The sequence below is a fragment of the Liolophura sinensis genome, chromosome 8 (assembly GCF_032854445.1).
Source record: "Liolophura sinensis isolate JHLJ2023 chromosome 8, CUHK_Ljap_v2, whole genome shotgun sequence".
NCBI lineage: Eukaryota > Metazoa > Mollusca > Polyplacophora > Chitonida > Chitonidae > Liolophura > Liolophura sinensis.
In genome coordinates this window covers 34,846,935-34,871,357 of record NC_088302.1, presented here as the reverse complement: position 1 = coordinate 34,871,357, position 24,423 = coordinate 34,846,935, and the positions used below count along the sequence as shown (strand labels likewise).

General features: G+C 38.7%; 1 protein-coding gene across 1 annotated transcript in view; it reads right to left on the bottom strand.

The window, feature by feature from the left end:
- The window catches only part of LOC135472603 (ankyrin repeat domain-containing protein 50-like), a 47,237-nt gene extending 23,193 nt beyond the window's left edge, over positions 1-24,044 (bottom strand). The window contains exons 1-2 of the mRNA XM_064752181.1: positions 23,944-24,044; positions 20,970-23,641 (exon numbers count right to left, since the gene is read on the bottom strand). Coding sequence (XP_064608251.1) covers positions 20,970-23,450 — 2,481 coding nt within the window. The 5' untranslated portion in view covers positions 23,451-23,641; positions 23,944-24,044. The remainder of the gene's footprint in view (positions 1-20,969; positions 23,642-23,943) is intronic.
- Positions 24,045-24,423: the final 379 nt, after the last annotated feature.

The window sequence follows — 24,423 nt, the reverse complement described above, 5'->3', positions numbered from 1 at the left end:
TGTACAAACACTACCAGGTAATAAGCCGATGGGAAAACAAAGTCTGTACACCACAGTGCCCTGACTCAATCTGTGAACATTTCACATCAAACGTAACGTGTTTAGAGTGTGACCAGAACACCATCTGTTAGCTTAACCTGTCTTAATCCAGGCACAGTATTACCTGCCTGGCCTCCACACATTAATTGCAGCTTTACCAACATGTGACAAATGGCTGCATCACCAACTTGCAGAGAAAACTGCATCACCAGAGTGCTGTCCAATACAGTACCTGAGGAGGTTTACTATTCCTTCCCCAATCCGTCAGGGACTGACGCTAAACTAAAAACTACTACTAAATAGTACAAAACCATCCAACAATTTTTTTTTTTTGTTACCTCGTCTCATTCACCTCAACCAGGTTAACAGTATTTTCAGCAGCTATAATAACAAATACTGAATGCTCCCTTGATACAGCAATGTGCTTCTCACCTTCTGCTTTTTCGATTACTTGCTTTCTTATTATCTCATTAAATGCTATGTGGGTTTCTTTGTTTCACAAGTGTTTTAATGATATAAATTCATATTGTCCAGTGAAAAGTCAAGGCCCATACTGTATATACTGTATATGCAAATGAGGTAAGTCAATTTCTTTGAAGTTTAAAGAGAGAGAAACAAGAAACAGTTTAAACCAAACAGTTTAAAGTTATTTTTGTGCATTTATATCTTTTTTGATTCATAATATATAAATATACATTATTTATTCCATCACAAGATATTCAAGGTATTAAATACAAAAATTCCTTGACAATCATTTTCTATATGATTAGTTAGTGTGAAATCAAATGCTTACAGCAGAATCAATATAAACGTTAAAAAAAGACACAAAGTAAAAGATCTGATCTGATCTGATCTGATTGGTGTTTTACGCCGTACTCAAGAATATTTCACTTATACGACGGCAGCCAGCATTATGATGGGAGGAAACTAGGCAGAGCCCAGGGGAAACCCAGGACCATCTGCAGGTTGCTGACAGGCCTTCCCACTTACGGCCGGAGAGGAAGCCAGCATGAGCTGGACTTGAACTCATAGCAACCGCATTGGTGAGAGGCTCCTGGGTCGCTGTGCTAGCGCGCTAACCAACTGAGCCACGGTGGCCTCCAAAGTAAAAGATGATGAAGCAACCAATGCATTCTGATCTATATTAGTCAGTCTAAGCGGATCTCTTCCTTCCTATGCTAGCAGGTGGATAAAGCCAAATGCATCAGGGATTTCTTAGCCCTCATCGATCTCTGTCAAAACCCAAATGGCTGAATAGGAGCAATTTCTGGTATTAATAAGTAATCCACATTATATATTCTATGGATCTCAATGGTTTATCTTTAGGCAATACCAATTAAATTTTTTGTTTTCCTGGCAGAATGAATCTTTTTTTCAATGTCACAGGAGGGTATAAAAATAAAAATAAAAAATCATCTAAACTGTGGAAAATGCGGACTGTCCCAAAATGTTATCTATGTTATCGGAAAGCCACGAAAAACAGGAAAATCATGAGAAAACATTACGATTGAGCAAAATAAAAAATGGATTTTCATTTTTTTTTATTTTATTCCATTCTTTTTTTAATGTTGGCTCGCTCTTGAAGTACGTAACAAACCTGGTACCGGAAAACGTCAAAAACACAATATGGTAAATGCCTAAACTATAGTATACAAAAGCCATTTTTTTACTAAATCTGGGAATTTAGCACTACATGCACTTAGAGGATTTCACTGCACAAGAATATGTACTTCAAATCATCCTACTTTCAATAACTGGAGTAGCAATCCTGAAAATTGAACCTCAAATATGAAGTCTTATATCCCATAAAGCTTGTAGGTTAAAACAGTCAATGACATCTTGCAAAATGTCAGTAACTGGAAACTTCGCTGATGATTAAAAGCAGACTGTGTAGTTTGACCTATATGGTGATACAGAATCAACCTAATTGAACACATTGTATACTGCAGATATTCTTAAGCCTCATTTCTTCTTGATTCATGGCCATACTGACTTTTCGGTAAGGCAGAGTTTCCAGTCAAAATCAGATGAAGTGGGGTGACATTTTGCAAAATGTCTGTAACTGGGAACTTTGCTGATGATTAAAAGCAGACTGTGTAGTTTGACCTATATGGTGATACAGAATCAACCTAATTGAACACATTGTATACTGCAAATATTCTCAAGCCTCATTTCATCTTGATTCATGGCCATACTGACTTTTCAGTAAGGCAGAGTTTCCAGTTAAAATCAGATGAAGTGGGGTGGCAACTAAAATAGCCTGCAGCTGAATTGAGCGTGATCTTTACTATTGCACTTAATGGCATAAAAAAATACAGTCAGGTTTAATGGGCTATAGTGTCCAGATATAAAGATAGCAACACGCACAAGAATGCACCGTTATTCACAACTGCCTATTCTGTTTTTTTTATTTTTTTCGAAAATTCTAGTGCTGGAAATCAAGACAATTTCCCACATATTTCCATCAAGTTTGTGGCAAACTTTTCAGGACATAATGAGTCATCAAGTGTGAAGAGTCAAAAAATCAAATGAAGTGGTGCTGGAAAATATTTACAGCTTCACATGTTAATGTGGTAATCCAGCCAACCACCTTCCAACAATCAACTTCCATTTACACTTCACCTTCACTTGCACTCCACCTCTATTTACACTCCACCTCCATTTACACTTCTCTATGTAAGACACTCAAACTCCATTTACAATCCACTTCTATTTACACTCTATTTGTAATAGCACTTCATCTCCACTTACACTTCGCATCCATTTAAATGCCACCATTATTTACACTTCATATCCATTTACACTTCACACCCATTTTACACTCCACCTCTATGTAACAGACATGTATGAAGTATCAGGATACTGATTACAAGGCCATGAACAATGCTAAAGGGAGCTTAATCGCATTTAACTATAAACTTACAAAAAGCAACGGAAGGTATAAGTTTTAATATGCCCTTTATGAGTACTCAGTTCCACATTTTTATTTACAAAAATAATCCCCCAAATAATGTAAAAGTAATAATGTTTCTATTTTGTGTATCAAACAAAGAAGGTCCTGACAGATCAATTCTTAAAATACAAAAGTAGTTCCTTTGATCCGATATTTTCTGGGGATTGGAATGCTGTTAGCCTCACAATTCAGCTGAGGGCTGACTTTTATGTAAATGGTGGCCTACCGCAGCATACTGGTTACTTCCACTCAATGAGATGTGTTTACCGAGATCCAGATACATCAATATCTGCCATCATAGAGGAAGATCAGCAAGTCTAATTTATCCTCAATATTGGCAAAATATTGGCAGTCAGGAAACTGAGTGTTTTTTGTTATCCTGATTGAAACCAGGGCTGGGTAGAGAAAATTACAATACCAAATGGGCATGGTATGGCAGAAATGAAATAAACGCAGCTGAAATGCGGGAATTATCAACAAGGATTAGGCGATGCTTCATAACAGCGTAAATTCACCCGAGTTTAAAGTGTATGCTCCTCAGTCCCATTATTCATGGCATGTCAATTCCCAAATGACTTTTCAATAGCATGATAGGACGAGGAAGAAAAAAAAGCTGTAAAAAAAAAAAAAAAAATGACTGATATGGAAAAATGTCAGACTATTACATTGCTTGCTATACATGGACAATTATTAGATTGGAGTTGGACAATTCTAGCTATTGAATCCTTTGGGATTATGATTTATGACTTCAAACATATCTGTATACATAAAGATGTTTATGTACAACATAAGTCTTGTCTTTAAGTATGGATTCCATGAACAATATTGTCCACAAGTTTCACACAAAGTTTGATGGATGAGTTAGATTTCAACAGAGATTTCTCAAAACAATGAAGCATCTGTGTATTGATGATTTTATCCACATCACAAGCTCCTCATAAACTCTTGTGAATTGCACAGACAGATCTGGAGAGGGTCATAGCTTGAGACTGGCTTCACAGGAGCCCCCTGGGAAAGATGAGTCTTATCTCTGAGGGTTATAAATACACTGGGTCATCCAGTCTCCAAAGGCTTCTTAACAAAAACAGGCAGTTGCCGAAAAAGCAACAAACACAAATGGATCTTGGAGTTTCTGGGGCAGGTGTGGTCATGTCTGATTTCAAGACCGGTGGCTCTGTTCCCCAGTGGTGACCAGGGGTTAACTGGCTAGGAGCAGCTAATATACAAAACTAAGGCCAAAAACCTTAGGGCAGGTCAGTCTCAGGAATGTCACTGGAGACCGACAATTCCAAAGCCACCCATAGGCAGACTCCTCCAGCCATGGTTGTCAAGGTGCAAGATGGCTGCCGCTGTCATGGTGATCACCTGACACTGTCCAACTCTGGATCACCAATCAGCAGTGTTTACACAGCCAAAAGGCCCTGCATCCTACCAACATAGCCAAACAAAAGCCAGTGTTTTTGTAAATCATGTGTTTCAGTTTAAGACATTTTTCAGGGCTGGTGCTGTACAGGGATCAAGATTAAAGAGAAGACCAGAGGATGTTTTGCACCAATGAAGTTTATTGGAGTTTGCTTCACATCTTTGTTTGTTCATTGTAGGTTTCATCTGGGCATCCAGGACAGTTAATGCCCACTTTTTCCTCAGTATTTATGGCTAAAGCCTCTCAGCGATCTACCAGGGCAGCTGATAAAGACCAGCTGTAGCTATTCCAATGGTTTATGACTGCTAACCTTCATCTACAAGGATCGCATTTCTCTAATGAAAGAAAGCCCCCTGTTTTGGCGAAAACTGAGAGACATTTAAACTCTTATCAGAAAAAATGCCAATATTAGTTTGAAACAAAAGAAATGGGATGCTTGCTGGGACATTGGGAATTCTGTTTATGCTTTGATGGCTTGGGTGACTTTTATTATCAAACGGGAGCCTGTTTAAATTATTTTACTGTGTTTAGAAAATGGTAGCAAGGTCATGCTCACACAGAGAACAGGGAAGTATAAAGTTACAGGCTTCTAAGCAAATTACAGGAATTAATGTCAACTAGGAGGAAAAATCAATTCCATTTAGATTCCGGGAATAATTCACATTTTCATGTTTCAAAATTTACAAGGAAAAATAAAAAAAACGGGAAAATGTGTCTCAGTTTACAGCTTACATTGTACATCAAGAGTTTTTAGCTGTTTCATTCTATAAATGTCAATCCCCAGTCAAAAAATATGCTTCTAAATACAGAAATAGCATTGCTTTTGGTGGCTAATTGTGACTAAGTGATAAACAGCTTCCTGATTATGCGGAATTCCACAGCCATTTCAGTACATGGAGTGGAGCGATGATGCAACCAACAACAAATGGCGGGGCATAATAGATGAGAGAGAGCTGTCAGTCTTGACCCTACCTCACCCGTCACTGACAGACCTAGAGCTCTGAAGAAGGCAGGAATTTAGGTAGTTTATTCAATTTGCAGGAAACTTCAGACAAAGTGTCTGACTAATGAGGTGCTGGAGAAGCGAACCATCTATCCTGACCCCTGCAGCACCATTTGGCTTAGAGAGTGAGCAGCGTGAGAAAGGTGTACTGTTTACTGGGCTAGTAGAGGATGTATATATATATAGAGAGGAGCTGAACTATCTGGTGTCTGCAGACACTACTGGCCCTTAAAACAGAATCCCATACACTGCATTAGCATTTATGACACTTCTGTAAAAAAATATGGGTTCAAAAATGATCAAAAAATTTGTAACTTAATCCTGGAATATTTGCAACCCCACTTGCAAACTTTAATGGCTAAAGATGGTTTATATTGTATGAAAGCAATGTGCAGCTTTTGCACCATGTAAGATTTTGTAAGGAAATGCACATGACTGAGATATTGAGTGTTTTTTGTCATGGCATACTCAAACATTTTTCACTTACATGATGCCGATCAGTTTTATGTAATGAGGTCAGAGGATGCCAAACTGCCTGGTTTAAACCACTGACCTTTGGCAACTTCCTCATGGACTTTCTGAAGTGTGACTTGTGCACCATATTACTAACATATAAAGATAAAGCAAATGAGTGTCATCAACTACTTACTGTCAACAAGGTCCCATGGACAGTGAAAGCGGGAAATCTATGAAGGCTTTGTCCAAAGCCAGGATTGAACCCTCATGTTGTGTGCTATGCGGTTAGAATGCACATTTGAGTATGTTGTCTCTCCTTGAATGTGATTTAACAAATGGCAAGGTGAGGAGAAATGCTGTATGCTTGCCGTATGCTTGCACAACAACGGAGTGAAGAAACATTAATTTGTACGTAATGTATGTAAAAGCTTGAAATGGTTACAAATAAACCATAACATATGTAACTCTTCCACAAACTTGCTAATATGCCAATATCTCCAGTCTCTACCATTTGAGAAATGATGGCCACAGGCATGTATAGCCTGGAACAAACAGCTATGCTCAGGATGTTCCAGACATGTAGCAATATATACTGGCAGACAGGGAAAAGTCAACACCTTTGACTTTTACACAGGGCCAAAATCAATATCTATCATTAAATATATACACCTTTCCCATTAATAATGGGTTGGATACATTGATGCATATTTGTATATACATACAATCAGCTGTCCTACTATTGACAGGAAAATGTAGCACATTCTGATGTAGTTCCTGTAATGGTCACTCTACAGCAGACAGAAGGCTGAGCTAGGAGATAATGACCATTTCTTTAAATATGTTGATACTGTGATCGAAAATGTTACAAACATAAAATCTGCTAGTGCTTTGTTAACAAGTTCCTATGCAAAGGTCACTTTGTCCTTGGACAAGCCAGATGCCATTCCTCCTCTGGAAACAAGCAACTGATCATTCATTTTGTCCTTGAATAAACCACCTTATTAAATTTGTCCTTGAATAAGCCGTCTATACTTAATGTCCTTGAGTGACACATCTTATTCATTTTGCCCTTGAAGAGTCTAACTTTTCCAGCCGTCTTAATTCTTATTCCTTTCCTCCTGCAATAAGACAACTAGCTTATTCATTTTATTCATTTTGAATAATCGACTCATTCCTTTTATCCTTGAGTAAGACATGTTATTCCTTTTACACATTAGCATTTGTCACTTTTAACATTTTGACCTTAGCACTATTAAAATCTTGTGACAGCTGTGCCATTATCCGAGGACAGTGGACATTCCAACTTGAACGCTGTATGTAATGATTGTCCTATGATAAAACATCAATGCCAGTTTGGCCTCAGGCCATTTGTTTCCAGTCTATGTCATAAATGACAATTTCCACCATGTCTGGGTCAACCCATGCTATTGATTTATGACATGTGGCAAATAAAGGGCTGAAGTTGACATTAATCTTAACAGAATGGGGTCGGCCTGACCATGCATGCATGTAACACAGACTGGGTCATTGATATGAAGGACACAGCAGTTGCAACAGTGTGCTCTCAAGGTACTGGGATGATGCGAATAAACAACACTAATGGCAAGCATCCTTGGCATAACATACCATATGGTTAGACAGCTGCAGAAAAATTTGAAACTAAAAATTAGTGCTAATTGGGCTCTCTTTCATCGATTTTATCATTGGTTGGATACAGAAAAATGAAAATCTAGACACCTGGCTCAAACAAAATAATCCCAAAAAGGGTTGTTTTGACAGCTTCTTTTCATATTTTCGGCTAACCGTTGAACAGCTATACCAGTTAAGGCTCACAGACAATATCACTTTTCACCATTCTGGATTTTCGTTCACTTTCTCCCGGAATGTTACTCAAAGAAAACCAGGTAAGGAACAACAGAAACATTTTGAGAAGTCCACATTTTCTACACGGCTCATTTAGATTAATCGTCTCCCAACAAAGAAAAATGCAAACAGCGCTTTTGGTAAAGCACTCGTGTTCGTTATGCAATGCAAGGGTCTTTGGCACATCTCCAGACTCCGCAAAGTTCATCACTGATGCCCTATCTATCAACAAATGCTCAGCTTTTCCCACAACTATCTTGAGGAGAAACCTAAAGTTACCACAGAAATGTTAGCTAACCACCAATGGGCCCTGCACATCTGGCCTGTGCGGTGAGGGGATTGTTTCAACTGAACGCCTTGATCTCCACGTGGATTGTTTAGGGAGGATCTAAGAGTGGTTGTCTCTGGCAGTCTGAGTCACCTTCAGGCTAGGACTCCGCCTAAACACACCTTCCCCTACAGGTAACCCTAACCACCGTGCTCTACCTGTAGCACGTAACCTTCTTATCAGTTCATACCTGAGTTGAACCATCTGTTTTATATGATCAAGTTCATACTGTTTTACACCATAAAACAGCTCGGATCAGCTAAAAGAAAGAAATGTCATCTCTCTGCTCTTTGAATATTTCATAATACATGTAAAAGAAAATAAAGAACACAGCTCATTAGAGCTTCTGACAGAGTGGATAATGTGTATGATGTCACATACATACTGTGTCTTGTTACAGAAAAACAGCATTTTCCATCTCAAATAGTGCTTTGTTTTCCCTCCAATAAAGCCTTTTAATTATATTCCCAAATAAAGTGTCTTGTCTCACAAAATCAACTTATTCCATTCTGTATTCATACTTTATATACTTTCTTAGTTCTTTGGTAGTGTTAAACATCATTTTCGGAATCGGCCTTGCGATGATCAACCCAGACTGACCATCATGGTTGATGGCCGTTTTGACACATAAAATGTCTCCCCAAATCAAGTGTCTTGTCTTCCCCAATGAAGTGTGTTAATTATATTCTCAAATATAGTGTCTTGTCATAACATGAAGTGTCTTGTACTAAAATAAAGTGCCTTGCACTAAAATGGTTTGACAGAGACATGTCTGTATCAGTGACACAAGTCCAAAAAAAAACAAAAAAACTTGCTGATGGCAGCAGTGAACCAACCATCAGAGCTCTTTTGTGTCTTGAGGCAAAGGCTCAAATATCACTGTGGTCTAGTCAGTGATGAAAGACAAGTCAAGTTACCTAACCAGATTGTCTCCACAGCAACAGAAGCCATCTATATGGGGTATGATGAGAAATAACATCTGGGAATACACAGGGGTTTTATCTTCAAGTGGGAGTGGATGGAACTTCAGTCATACAGTGGCTGTCACTAACAGCAAAATGACACACCACAAGAATCACTCTATCTTCAATGACTTCAGACTTCCCTCCACAAAGGAATGTGGAAAAAGTATCAGTTCTTGATCCCTGTGCAGCTCTACAAGTCTGGAAACATAAGCACTGGTTCTTTTACAGTGGGGTGGCATACTTGAGGGCTGTGTCATATCTAATGGACTCCTACCCCTAGGGTCAAGTGGTGAGAATTTGTCAACCCCTGCTGCCCACTTCCAGTTCCACTCTATCTAGTATTTACTCAAAAAGGATCCAGTATCTAATTAACACTAGAGAACGCCCCATGCTGTTTTGTAGATACTTGGCATGGTTATGCTGAAAACGAAACAAGGAGCTCTTTATAACTGTGGTTCTGGCTTGCCATATCTTCAGTACCAGTAGTGCAGTGGAATTCATTTCAAGCAAAAATTGTCAAACATGCATAAATTTCCAAAAAAGTTATCTCAGGGTATGAAATGTGCCATTTGCCAAATGTCAAGTCAGCTATGTAGCTGCAGCCTATATCAGTTGCAGTAAAACGATATTCACCCCTGGAGAGTTTCTGCAACCATTGGGAAAGCTGCTTTATCCGTTGGGACTTCTTTTCTTCCACTAATACTTGAGCAGTTGAGTTTTTTTCAAAGCCGTCAAAATCCTAAATAAAACATGTTCATCTCCAGTTGGTATGGAACAACTAGGCCTTTATACACAGCTCTAAATTGACCGATGTCTTTTTTTTCACTTCCAAAGCATTCTTCTGTTACTGTGGTTTCCAGAAACTTTACACTGACCAAAAATAATTATTTTTTTTTTCTCTCAAAGCAAAGCCATTAAATTTACATCTAGATTCCCAAACTGAAAAACCCTTACAAACCAACCAATCAAACTGGGATAAACTAATTTGAGGCATTGCTATGGCAACAAGCTGAGCTTTGTAATTGAAACACTTTGCAGTATTAGGTGCTCCAATTAGCCTGAAGTGTTATTCCAAGGCCTTTGAACGTAAAGTGATGAAAAAAGGAGAAAAGGAAAAACGGCAGCTCTGACCACAACATCCTGAACAACCGAGCTTCAATTACAATTTCTTCAGAATTAAATCCTCCCAACTAATCATTGCAATGGAAATGTTATTCCAACATGCAGCATTTTCCATGAATAATAGCATAATAAGCCATTCTCTGTTTGAAGGTCAAGAAAGCCGTCAACCTTTCTGACAATCATACAGTATTATGGTCAGAATGAATGAGAACAGTTCCACAGGTTTTCATCGGCCATTTTCATCACTTGGAATTGGATATCCTTGGGCTTATACAAGTTCGGAATGTCAATAACTATATGTGTTTAATTTCTTCAAAACATACTCTCACTATATACCATTAGCATATACATGTATGTATGTGAGCCTAAAGAGGGATTTTGAAAGAAATAGGAAATCACAAGAGCTGTCTACTGATTCCTTTGTATCTTTGTATATCCATCCAAAAGAATTAAATGTTTTAAATTACAACTAATAAAGCGGCATATTTTTCTGTTTTTATATTCTCCTACATAAATTCACACCCCTCCACACCACTTGCACAACCCTAACTCAATTCTTGAAGGTAAGTACTTCTTTCTGGCAATGGAAATACCTTATTTACCACTCTCAATATATGCTCTACAAAGGATGTATGTATGTATGTATGTATGCTTGTCATATGGCGACAAAGAGTCATCAGGTGTGCGCACATATATTGTGTCTTCTTGCGGCAATGTGAGTCTATGACACCAAAGTACTGCCGCCACTGAAGTATCATGCCGAAACACCAGATATGATACCTCACCCAGTTAAATTACACAGACACTGAGCCAAACAGTCCTCTTTCCTTGCTCTAAGCTGTCAGTGCTGAATGTCATGCGAGGCAGCAAAAAGCTCCATTTTGAACATATTTAGTATGACCCAACCCAGATTTGATCCCATATCTCCCAACTTCGAACTGGACACTCTAACCATTAGGCCACCAAAGCGATTACCATTTTAAAGGAAGACAACCATATCCATGCAACTCGAAATGGAGACAACGTGTTTTTATATCTTAAAAGTAAAAGTACTTCAACCGTTTAAAATGAGAATATAAATTGCCACCAAATGACAAAATGTCTTTTTTGGATGCTTAACTTTTTGTCATGATTCCTGAGGTTCTGGTTATGGAGATCAGTGCCTGACAGCAATAACCACCAAACGTTTAAGCTATTTGTTATCAACCAGTCATTTGTAGCATTCACTTGTGCTTAATGTGTTCAGAAAAAGCCTAGCTATTATCAAACTTTCTCTATGTGTTATGACCGGTGAAAACATTTTCGTCTCCTATCCTACAAAATTCCTTCGTCACCAAGATGAATATCTTCTCAAAATCGAGAAAGAAGAAAGCTTTCCCCTATTCTTTTCACTTCATGCTTTACTGATGAGATCCTCTGTATTATATTCTTACAGTCGAGCAGCACGCCTGTCATTGTGGCCTGTCACTCCCTATTTTCACACCAGAACTCCCGGTCTAAATGGAGCACCAACTTCACTATTATCATGACATCTTGGGTCACGCATGGTATCATGAAGAATTGTTCAGTGCTTACAACTACCACTAGGCATAAAATCTCTCTAGTAAACATCATTGTGCTTTCGACTTGCCAGCTCTCAGACATTCTGGATATGATATGAAGTGTTTATTTTAAAACAGACTGAAGTACTTAGTCAAACCACTTGTTGGACAGAGCTGTGCTAAGCATCACCCATAGCATGTGACAACCACATGTATATAAGCCAAGCTGTGTTCATAATCCTGATATCTTGAGAATAGTAAACAATAAAAAAGAACACTTCTGGCAATGCTGTAAACATACATCAACAGATATACAGTGCTTTTATATCAGGGAAATTCTATCAATTATTAATGAAACAAATCCCTCTTGTATTTGATCCAGGTTTGTTTGAAAATTAGATAACATATCCCTGTAGAATAGTATGCTAATAGAATAATATGAGTTTCTGCAGTAAAAACAATATTTTAAAACCTTTATTTGCCTCTACTATTGTCTTTTTTCTTGAATTTTTTGATTTAAAAAATAAGAATACACTATGCCTAAATAGCCCAAGTGGGCAGGAAGAGGATGTTTGATGATTGGTCAGGATGTGGAGGTCGCAGGGGTCAGGAAATCAACAGGAGTTCACCATTGCCTCATTTTGAGTGAAAGGTTTATACATCAGGATTACAGGAAATGAACGCCACATGTCCTCACCCACAACTTCAGTCTTGCCCATCTCCCAGAACTTTCAATTACAACTGGCTAAATATACCCATCCTTGACACACGCTCATTTAACCACCGAGACTACAGAGATCACATCCAGTGCCAACAGTTAACATGTACCAATATGGCTGCTGTATATGGCTTACTAACACAGAGATTTATTTTACCAAACATATTTAATGTGACAGTCGGAAACTAGTTATATTGTTCCTAGTTATACTGAAGCCTTTGTGTTTGTAAATAATCTGTTTATTTTATATTTCATTGCTAATTAATACCATACTGTAAAATATAATGAGGGTCAGTTTCATGGATTCTGACTGAGAAAATAAACATTATACAACAATTGTCAATAAATGTATTATCTTCTCTACGATAGTGATTGTTAGAGCTAAAAATAGCATTCCATTTAACTTCCTTCCTAATTAATTCTTTAATTTATGCGTTTCATCAACACTACACTGATCATTAAATGTGCGCTACAGTGAAGTCGTACATTTTATTCTGTCCAGTAGACGAAAGCCTTATTTACGCTGTATATGCATGAATGTACTATATTGTTAAAACTGAGTCAGTATTTGGAATTAATTAACCTTTATGTTTTGATTAAATATTGGCAGCAGACAGCTGGATCGTACTGATATCTGCACATGATCATGTGAATGAATACTTCCTTATGTCACTTAAACCAATTACTCTGTCGATATATAAGAGCGTACAATGTAAGTGACACTACATTGCATTCCTAATGAATACATCTGGGAAGATGTTATTACGTCCTTCGTCATAGTTTGGCAGTTGCATTTTTAAGACAAACATGTGAAAAATTTAGATCTACCTGTAGTTTGTGATAATAGTTCAACCGGTAACTTTCAACAAAGAAGAATTACAATTACAAGCAGGACTAATTACTGCTACAGTTTAGTTAATTAAAATAATCGGGCCTTTCTATAACTACCAAGTTTAATTTTAAACACACATGAAGAAGAAAAAAAAATAGGGCCAGTGTGACAAACAGCCATGTGAATCAGTGAACCATGTCCGCATTTTACAATAGAATAAAGAATGTAGTCAAGCTCAACGGTATGGTACTTAAACACACAAATGTTCAGTGCACCTGTAAATGCAAGGCAAACAGCTGTCTATAAAGACAACAAATTACTACAGGTATAAATCTTGTTATCCTAAACATCTACCTGACATATGACTTTAGCCACTAGTGGAAAAAGCCACATGAATGGAAAGCAAAAAGCCAAATGACTATGGTGCTTTAATGGTCTAGTGCTAACAATAGTACAGCTGAGCTATTTAACATCATAATTCAACACAACCCACATTCACCTAAATACCATAAACTAGAAATGTGTCGCTTGGATAATTACACTGTGTCTTCTTTTTATGTGAGCAATTATCATGACCGAAAGTAGGTTTGTGTATTTGTATGAATAATTAATTTAGTACATGTGTTGTTTGCGCCTTTCACCACCACCACCACCCCCCCCCCCCCCACCCCACCCCCAATCCTCCCCTTAACAAATTCAGAGTACTTACCACAAGATTCAAGTATGAATATTTTAATTTTAATTTTAACAGCAACTGATTTTAATTTGACATAAAATTATCCAGAATAATCATGCATGCAATGTTAAGCTTGCTTTTTAAACAAGAAAAAAAAAGTATGAAAGACTACACCTGCAAATATGTATATGTAAATGCTTAAGTTTTCATGGTGCCAAGAAGTTTCTTACTTTCCTAGAAAAAATACATATTGGAGAGCATTGAACTTTTCAGATTTCAATACAAAATACTTTTAACAGCAATTATTTTCAGAATTTGAGTGTTTGAGCACTGTATGCATGCCTGTAAACGTTTGCTTAAAAAAATGCATTCAACAAGTTGATTTACATGAAATCTATGTAACTCTATTTTACATATTCATAAAAGATGCTTATCTTTTCTTGCCCTTAAAGAATCTTTTTCTTTCTGATGCAATGGTTATAAATACAAGAATATTTCCGGCTTATTGCTAACTATTTATTCCTTTATTTTCTTGAAGATTGGCGCTGTTGTCCAGGAGTTTTTGTCCATGTGACAATTGTCAGGTTTATGGATGGATTCATATACAGATAAAATCAAAACATAAATGAATATTATCTGTCCCATTAATGGCTTTTGATAAGAAGCAGATACACTGGTATGCCCTTCAACGTGCTTTGTGTGACAGATTTTGGCTGCATATGTACATGTCTCTGTGTTGGAATATGTTGCTGAAAGTATGTTTTTGCCCTTCACACAGTATTACATTTACATATGGTAATCAACAATAATAACCCAGCTACCAAACCATACAAAAAACTGGATTAGTCACAGATTCCACTTATGGGAAAAACCACAAAACTAGAAAGCAAAAAGCCAAATGACTATGGTGTTTTAATGATCAAGTGCTAACCAGCTAATCCAGCTACCAAATCATACAAAACTAGATAGCACATTAGTCACAGATTCCACTAGTGGAAAAATCCATAAGACTAGAAAGCAAAAAGCCCAATGACTATGGTGTTTTAATGGTCTAGTGCTAACCAGCTAATCCAGCTACCAAATCATACAAAACTAGATAGCACATTAGTCACAGATTCCACTAGTGGAAAAATCCACAAGACTAGAAAGCAAAAAGCCAAATGACTGTGGTGTTTTAATGATCTAGTGCTAACCAGCTAATCCACCTAACAAATCATACAAAACTAGATAGCACATTAGTCACAGAATCCACTAGTGGAAAAATCCACAAGACTAGAAAGCAAAAAGCCAAATGACTATGGTGTTTTAATGGTCTAGTGCTAACCAGCTAATCCATCTACCAAATCATACAAAACTAGATAGCACATTAGTCACAGATTCCACTAGTGGAAAAATCCACAAGACTAGAAAGCAAAAAGCCAAATGACTATGGTGTTTTAATGATCTAGTGCTAACCAGCTAATCCACCTGCCAAATCATACAAAACTAGATAGCACATTAGTCACAGATTTTTAATACATGAAAAAACCCATGATGTGTGTGATTTACATCTCAGAAGTACATCAATGATCTTTATCATCAAACGATTCACGTTATCTTTCTATTTCAGACTTTACATTCATATGTACACAGGTGAGGGACACAAAAGGCACATAAAAGATGGTTGCTTTGTCATGTGACCAGGCAGGTGGCTGATGGGAACTTGACATAAATAGAGGTTAGTGTCATTTTCTTGTTAAAAAAGCATCTGGGCTTATATTAAATTTCTATGGAAACACTGATATTGCAATTATGTCCCTGATAACAAAAAGATATGGCTCAATTACCAAAACTTCAGCTATGGAACTCTTTTTGTAAGGTATTCTGCATCAGGACATGAACGTCTGCATTTATTTTGACTCACATTAATACCATGCATAAAACGACATTTCAAGGGCAATATCAGAAACACCTGTTTGAGCTATATATGGTCACATTCATTAACCAATTTTATTGTGTTCAAGCTTTGTTACTTTCTAGAGTGTTTTGCAATATTTGCAATTTATACAAGAGATTTTACAGCTTTTAGGGACATTGCGATCTCTTGGATATTCTAGCTTCCTTTACAAAACAACATAATTATGTATGTATGTTTGTTAGGCTCCTAGACACAGTAACTGAACCACATCAATCTAGATTACCATCAATTATTTATGTATTTATTTTCTTGAGTGTTTAGCACCTTACACAAGAATATTCATTTCTTTGCCAGGTTTCTGACATATCTGCTGGATGCAGTGAAAGACACAGTTTTGATTCAAATTACATAAAATAACATAAATTAAGCATGACTGCTGCATTATAACTGGTGGAAGAGTTCTGGGATTATAAAAACCATGCATATCAGTCTTTACAACGTCTGCCATTCCTGTGGCTTCTTACCCCTCAGTAAGCATTTTCACAGTCTGAATGGAATTCTTTTTGGGTGGGGTAACCATTTGATTAATTTTATATATTAAAATACTTTTCAAAATTGGAAAAGATTGGGGAATCTGGGTAGGGCGACTTGACTTAACATCTCATACTTGTACCCAACTGGGTCAACAAGCACCCAACTGTGTCAAGGGGCACAGAGCCCACCCAGAAGTCACAAGTGCCCTGTCACTGACAAGGAGTGGTCCTAATTGGGTGATGATCTGGACTAAACACAGGAAGGGGTGTTGAGCATCAAAGCTCAAAAGCTGACTACAGCTCCCCTGGTCTGTCTTAATGTCTATAGCCTCCATGTTTATGGTCCAAATTTTAACTTCCATCAATCAGATAGTGTTTATACTTCAATTCTCTTCATAAATTAGGTCTGATCTAGTGCCTTCTGAGAGACAGTCATTAGCCTTCTTTGATCTTCCCAGAGTGGCTACTGCAGACTCCTTTAAATCAATTTTCATGGAGAAATCATTGAGTAAATATTTTCTTCCCTCTACTCATGGTTTCTTTCTACTGTGAATAAGCAAGTCTTTACTTATATCCACACTGCCCAAAAAATTTGATGCAGTTTACATACCAGCAGTGCAAAAATTATGCCCAGTTTCTTCGGACCATAATGCTAGCAGTTGTTGTACAAGTTAGCAGCTGTCGTATAAGTATTCTCAGAAAAATAAGGCAGAAAACACCAATCAAATAAATAAAAAAAATTAATAAATATAAGTATCAAGCAAATTTCATTTGAACTATAATTAAGTTATAATATACATACATGTACAAGCAAGTACAAGCAAATTTCACACTCCTCATGGGTGTCAATGTTGTGATGTATTTAAAATCAATTTTGGTTAATATTAAGAAGGCTTTAAACAGAAAGGGAGAGCAGTTATATATAAGTATAACTATTCTTTTATTCATAATCTGCAGACAGCATTGCAAGCAACAGGGTCGTATGTACACTGGGGTTTTCAGGGACAACAATGATCAAAGTTCTGTTCTCAAAGACATTTGTAATTTATTAAGGTATGTCAAGCAAAATAGCAGATTCTTTAGGCAAAGCAAGTAAAATACAAATATTGGCCTGGGTACACAAGGGAGGCTGGAATTTCACACTCATTTGATCTGGCCTGTTCCAAATCAATACAGCTTGTCTTTGAGAGAGAGCTTCACATGATGCAGAGAAACACAGCGCTGGCTGTGCTTCAACAGATCGAGGAAAACGACAGGCTGGCTGAGGTCTTGTCTGCTTTTCAAAGACAGAGAAAACACATGATCCTTGCAGAGAAGGGGCCAGGGAAGCAGCTAGCACTGATGTACGGACTGTGCATGCATGCAGCTACATAATCTAGCTGCTGTTCCAATGGACAATGCAACGCGTGATATGGCTGCAGCCATGTCAACAGCTTGGTTCATGAATATTCATGAGGCCTCAGCCGTGCGATGGCCTCATCCGGAGAAAGCGACAGTACATGACTTAACACGAAACAGCTCAGGATATGCACTGCTCTCGGCGATCACCTGATCACAGTAAATGATGTATCGAGTAACTTGGATTACGAAGGCTGTGGAATGAATAAATTATCACCAGCTCCTTCATAGAGCTGCCTTAGATCACATGCCATGAACAGTGTCTATTTTTTTCCCCTTCTTTCTTTCCAGCATTCCAATAATGAGCTCATTCTACATTTCCTGCTTGTGTCAATGCAAGCGTTTCAGTGTTACATTTCTAATTCAAACTGTTAAATATTTATATACCTTACTAGCTTGGCATGAATGTGAAATTTATAAATAGCTTCAAAAGCTTAAGTATATATACAATTTACTCATATACATGTCATCCCAGAGTAACTGGTAATAAAAGGTTAGGCCCCTATATGAATAATGAACGGTAAAAATGTTTAAAATTTCACAAAATGTGACTCGTATTGGTAAATATTCCTGCAGGATCACCAAAAGAAAGTTACATACATAAATATACAAATAAATATCTTCCGGCAGATGTGTTACAACCCTGGAAACACAAAGAAACTAAATTTACCAGATTACACTCAGCTAATAAGAAATAATTAATCCTAAGATTAATAGATGATTACAGTAGGTCAATAATAATAACTCATCTGCTCTTAGATATATGTCAAAGTTACCCTATAGACTATAGTGAGGTAGCTGAACTGCTGATTAACATTCCTTTGGCTTATTAATCACTCTGATAAAATCTACATAACACAATTATTTTGTAAAGTAACTAACAGACTTCATTAACAGACCTCATTAAAAAAAGTTGAAAAGGCATGTGTTTCATTGCAAAGAAAAAGTGTCTGTATCATATGGGAAATAAACAAAAAAATTAAGAAAACTCAGTCATGAGTCAAACTGGAATGTGATCTTTACCAAAGGACAAAACAACAACTTATTCTGGAGTTACTGACTTCTTCCAATAAACACCAGTGCTCAGTATGAAATAGGCCATAAAATATTGCCAGCTATTAAATATGTGCAATTTGGCTTGTACATGTACATGCTAAATCACATTTCAATTTTCTTCATTCCTCCCACTGTCCAAATTAAAATATTGCTACAAGTGTTTTTTTTTATGAACACTAATTATGCAACCTTTTCAACACCCTCTGCAACCATAATTTTGAAACATTCTGACAGAACTATAGGGCACATAGAAACAATTTGCTGATTATGAAACTAGCATCTTAGGTGACACAAATAAATCATTTTAGTGACATTTTCATAATAACTGTCTACATAAACTCCACTGTTTGAAAGTGCTTTAGAGGTTGAAATGGTTGAAGATTACAGTATACAAATGCAGAATAGCACTCCGGACTTAATTTATGAACAATATCTGAACCAAAAAGAACGTTTTAGCTTCATGCTTTTCAGTACTCTGTTCTTAGAATGTTCTCACTGCAATAACTACTTTAAATCTTTCAGACATATACACATGTTATTTATAGGTTACTAGGAGATAAAAATTAAACCCTCTTGCCATTATGAATCGTTAAACAGTACAAATCCCCCATACTTGCACGTAGCAACAGCCAAGTACAGGGCCAGGTTTTATAATGAAGAACATTAGCTAAGGTTCACTCAGTGTGGACATTTCCAGCTGTCCACAGGCCAGATTTATTATGTGGGATTCATTTGTAGTTGGTCTACACTGCTGTGTGGTAAGGGCAACAGCTGTAACTGTCTATGTAGCTGTAAACCCCAAGGTACAGACTGCAATCAACTGTCATGGTCAGGCCTATCTATCTGTTATGGTGTGTTCGGAACATGCATCCTTGCTCTCTCTCTCTATCTCTCTCTCTCTCTAAATGGTATATATACACATATGTAAATATTTTCGTTAACATCTGATGTTAATTACAGAATACAGTATGATGTTATCTGAGAGGAAGGCTGTGGGTACTGAATCATCAATCTCTTGAATCATGTTGAGAATGGAATAACCTATGCAAAAAGCATTGGATAAACAATGCAAAAACATAAGACATTAGTAACCTATGTAACAGTGTGGTATAAGCTTGGCAAATGCATGTGATAACCTATGCAGAAACATGAGATAACCTATGCACTTGACATGGGATAACCTATGCAGAAATCTAATAGTGATTGTAACAAGTTGTTTGCCACACAAAGACAATAACAAAGACCTTGAGAAAAATTGCACTCCATGTTATGCTTTATTAGTCTGGTGAAAACACATATCATTGGGATGTAATAACAGGCAGCCCATAACAGGTGTCCATATATAAGTGAGGTCTTCTGACATGGATTAAAACAGTAACTGGTGACAGACATTAGTCACCTCGTACATACATGTACATGTCTCATATAACTCTTTTACTAACAGCAAAGTCTGTAAATATATGAATGCATATGGCTTTCATGTGACTATGAAAAGTCTGTATAGCTATCATGAAATGGTACACACGTAAGACCTTGAAATATGCCTATGAAAAGCTGACTATGAATAGGTCATATATGCCTATGAAAAGCTGACTATGAATAGGTCATATATGACTATGAAAAGCTGACTATGAATAGGTCATATATGACTATGAAAAGATGACTGAATAGGTCATATATAACTATGAAAAGCTGACTATGAATAGGTCATATATGCCTATGAAAATATTACTATGAATAAGTCATATATGACTATGAAAAGATTACTATGAATAGGTCATATATGACTATGAAAAGATGACTGAATAGGTCATATATAACTATGAAAAGCTGACTATGAATAGGTCATACATGACTGTAAAAATCTGACTATGAATAGGTCATATATGACTTTAAAAAGATCCATACAGGACTATGAAAAGCTCCAAACGAGTCTATGAAGAGGATCCAAATGACTATGAAAAGGTACATATATGACTATGAAATGGTACAGTATGAGTATGAAAAGGTCCATTATGAATACGAGTAGGTTCATGAAAGACTATGAAATATTCATGAACAACAAAGAAAATATATAATGACTGTGAAAAGGTCACATGACTTTGAAAAGGACCATATATGCCTGCGAAAAACATGACTATGAAAGATGCATTAGATGGAACTCACCTTTTTGTGGCCTTCGTAGGCAGCCATGTGTAGAGGCGTCCATCCAGCATTATCTCTGTGCATCTCATCCAGTCCTCGGTCCAACAGCTGTGAAACCACATCGGGGCTGCCCTGAGCCGCTGCAATACTCAAGACGGTGCGGCCCTCAGTGTCGATTGTGTCAATAGCAGCACCCCAAAACAGCAACAGGCTGACCACTGCAGAGTGCCCCATGGACGCAGCTGCTAACAGGGGTGTGCGGTTGTTGTTGTCGCTGTGGTCAACATCAGCATCCCACTCCAGTAACAGCTCACACACTTCTCTGTGACCTTCGTAAGCGGCAACCAATAATGGCGTCATGCCATCATGGTCCCTATGGTCCACTTCAGCCCCACGCTCCAGTAACAGACTGACCACATTGGCATGACCCTCGCTCGCCGGTATACACAGCGCAGCCACGGACAATGCGGTTCGTCCATCACAGTCCTCGTGGTTAATGTCCGCCCCATGGTCGAGAAGGTGTTCCACGATCTCAGTGTGGCCCATGTACGCTGCGGCGATTAAAGCCGTCCTCCCTTCATTATCCACTTTGTTCACGTTGGCACCGTGTTCTAAAAGTTTCAAGACGATATCGTCATGCCCACCCCATGCCGCAGCCCGAAGAGCTGTCCGCTGATCGCTATCAGCATGGTCCACTTCTGAACCACCCTCAAGAAGTAAGCTGACCACATCCGTATGACCACCCCAGGCTGATGACCGAAGTGCTGTCCAGCCATCATTGTCAGTATGGTCAACAAAGGCATCTGCCTTGAGAAGACAGGCCACAATGGCCGTGTGACCTTGTCGAGCTGCAAGGTTAATCGCAGTCTGTCCTGTTTTGTCAATGGCTTCCACATTACCTTTTTTCTCCAAGGCAGCTTTGAACAAGTCCAGGTTTCCTTGGTGGGCAGCATTAAGTAGCACAGTTCTGCCATTGGTGTCCTGCTCTTCAATAGATGCCACGGAATCCTGTAGACTTTTGACCGGATCTTCAGCCGACGGAAGATCCACAATACTTTTAATACTGTTGGCACTCGTTTCCTCTGATGGCATTTTGGCGCCAGCATCAAGCAAGAGTTTGACCACTTTCTGGTCTTGGGGCACCCCTACACTAAAGCTATCCTCTATGCTGGCCCCAGACAGCAGTAACCACTGTACCAGATGTTGGTGTTGTATGGGTGCAGGCAGGTTTGATCTTACCAGATGCAGGGCCAAGTCATGAACTTGCACTGGGCTCAGTTTTTCTGCTGATAAAGTGGCTTTCATGGCCAACATGCCATGACCGTCGGCTGCATTACACAAATATTTCTGAGTGCAATGTTTCACGTCCAGCAACCACTCAGCAAAACTATGATGGAAGAGAATTCGGCTGTTATTTTTGCCGTCGGTGAGAACTTTTGACAACATTTGCAGTCGGCGATCAAAGTCATCCCGGGATAGCAAACTGTTTCTGGTTCTGGTACTGTTGTATATCTCTTCCACAGTCAGGGGCCGCCTGGCAGCTAGAATTACGTTTAGAATTGGCTGGATTTTGGCGAACTGTTTACGCACGAAGAGTCGCTGACACAGCCATAAGTAAAGGCCATTTAGCGTGCCTGGGATCTCGCGTATCTCCCGTAACATGATGAAATGTTCTGCTACGCCGTCGAGAACTCGCTCGAGATACAAGAAACAGCCATTACTTTTGATGTGCAGCTGATTTAGCATTTCTGCCGTCTCCCTACTTAAGTGTTGTCTCAACTCGTCTTCCTGGTCCAAGCGACACAAAATATACTGCTGGACGTCGCGCACCACATGCGACTTTCTCAAATCGTCTAAACTTATTTTCCGAAAGCCAGTAAACATTCTCGTGACAGACTTGCTTTGTTTGCGCGAAGAGCAAATTAGTAATAACCAGGATGGTATCAAGTGGTGATGATTAGCTAATAATTCCGCAATAGTGCGACTTCCGACGATACCATCCGTGTTTGCCGCATGGTAAAATGACTCGTCAATAGAATCTATCAAAATGTAAAATGGCTGCGGTGGGGGGTCTATCGCATTTAACGGTAAAATCACACATTTTTTGAAAGCATCATCGGGAAACCGTTCGCATTCGTTCGGTTCGAGAAGCCGCTGGAGAGCGGGATCTTGAAGTTTTTCCCGAAAGCCAATTATCATTTGCGATGCCAACAGCTGTTTGACTAGATGATTGATGAAGTTAGCTATAGACAATGTCTCCACGTCGTGTGCCTGACAAAAGTGATAAGCCAGCAGTTTTCTGTTCAAATTTGCTTGCTTACCCTGAGCGGCCGTAGGCCAGACGAGCTCGCAGCACACCGCCGTCTTCCCACACCCAGGCCCGCCCATGATCAGCGCTCCGCATGTCTTCGCCGTCGGTCGGTTCTCCAAACAATGATTTATTTTACTAAAACACCACTCCCGGCAGTAAAATCGCTTCCCTTGAATCATACTAATTGCCATGGTTATCCAGTTTTATTACCCGCTTGAGATAGGATGAAACGGTAATAATAAATCCAAAGGTAAAGATCCACGGCGTATAGTCCGGTGCACGAAAGCTGTAATTTTTGCCGGCACCTGTCAGGCAGAGTGTATTCCCGCTGAAGCACCTACTCAGACACCGAGTTAACGGGCCACTGGCCCGAGGTCAACATCTGAAAAGAAATATAACAGAGAACATATGTAGCGCATTGTGTTTCCCACGGACAGAAGCCTGCATACAACTCTAAAAGATAAAATGAAAATTATAGCGATGCGAACTAAATAGGTCGCATACTGCGTTAAGCAAACGGTTAAATTTATACTACAGGAATACGGAATATTGTGTCCGTCTTGCAGTGACACGTACCGTACCACGGAGGCTAATGCAAAATGACACATGCGTTCAATGTCGTCTACTGGACACACATGATATACGGTCAGTAGGCCTATACATAGTATGCTGTCAAATTGTTACCCTATAGAACACAAATCCCGGACTGTCAATAGAGATAGCCCCGTAGCGGCCGGTCCGACGTTAACGATCTCTTAAGATATCGGCCGACCTCTGGAGAAAGCCGGTACGTGTGTCCAATGATGCGTTGTATGAACTCAGTCCCTCTATCCGAAGCACACGACCCAAGGATGTTAACCACCTCCTCGGATTTACCGTTATTCTTGCTGCTAACGGCCTGGCCTGTTCGACGGAGTGTCCACCGTTAGATTGACCGTGCAGACAAGCAGCAAGGCCGCCCAGCCAGCCACACGCTGATAATATTTCAGCTGTTCGCCTTGTCTGCCTCCGAGAGAGAGGCTATCCCCGATCCGCATCTCAATATAACGCAGTGTTGTTAAGCGTGGATGATCTTTACCTGACTGTGTGCAAAAGACAGTGGAGAAAGAAACATATCCTGGTCCAGTCTTGTCCACACAGCTCCCAGTATCGCTAAAACAAGCA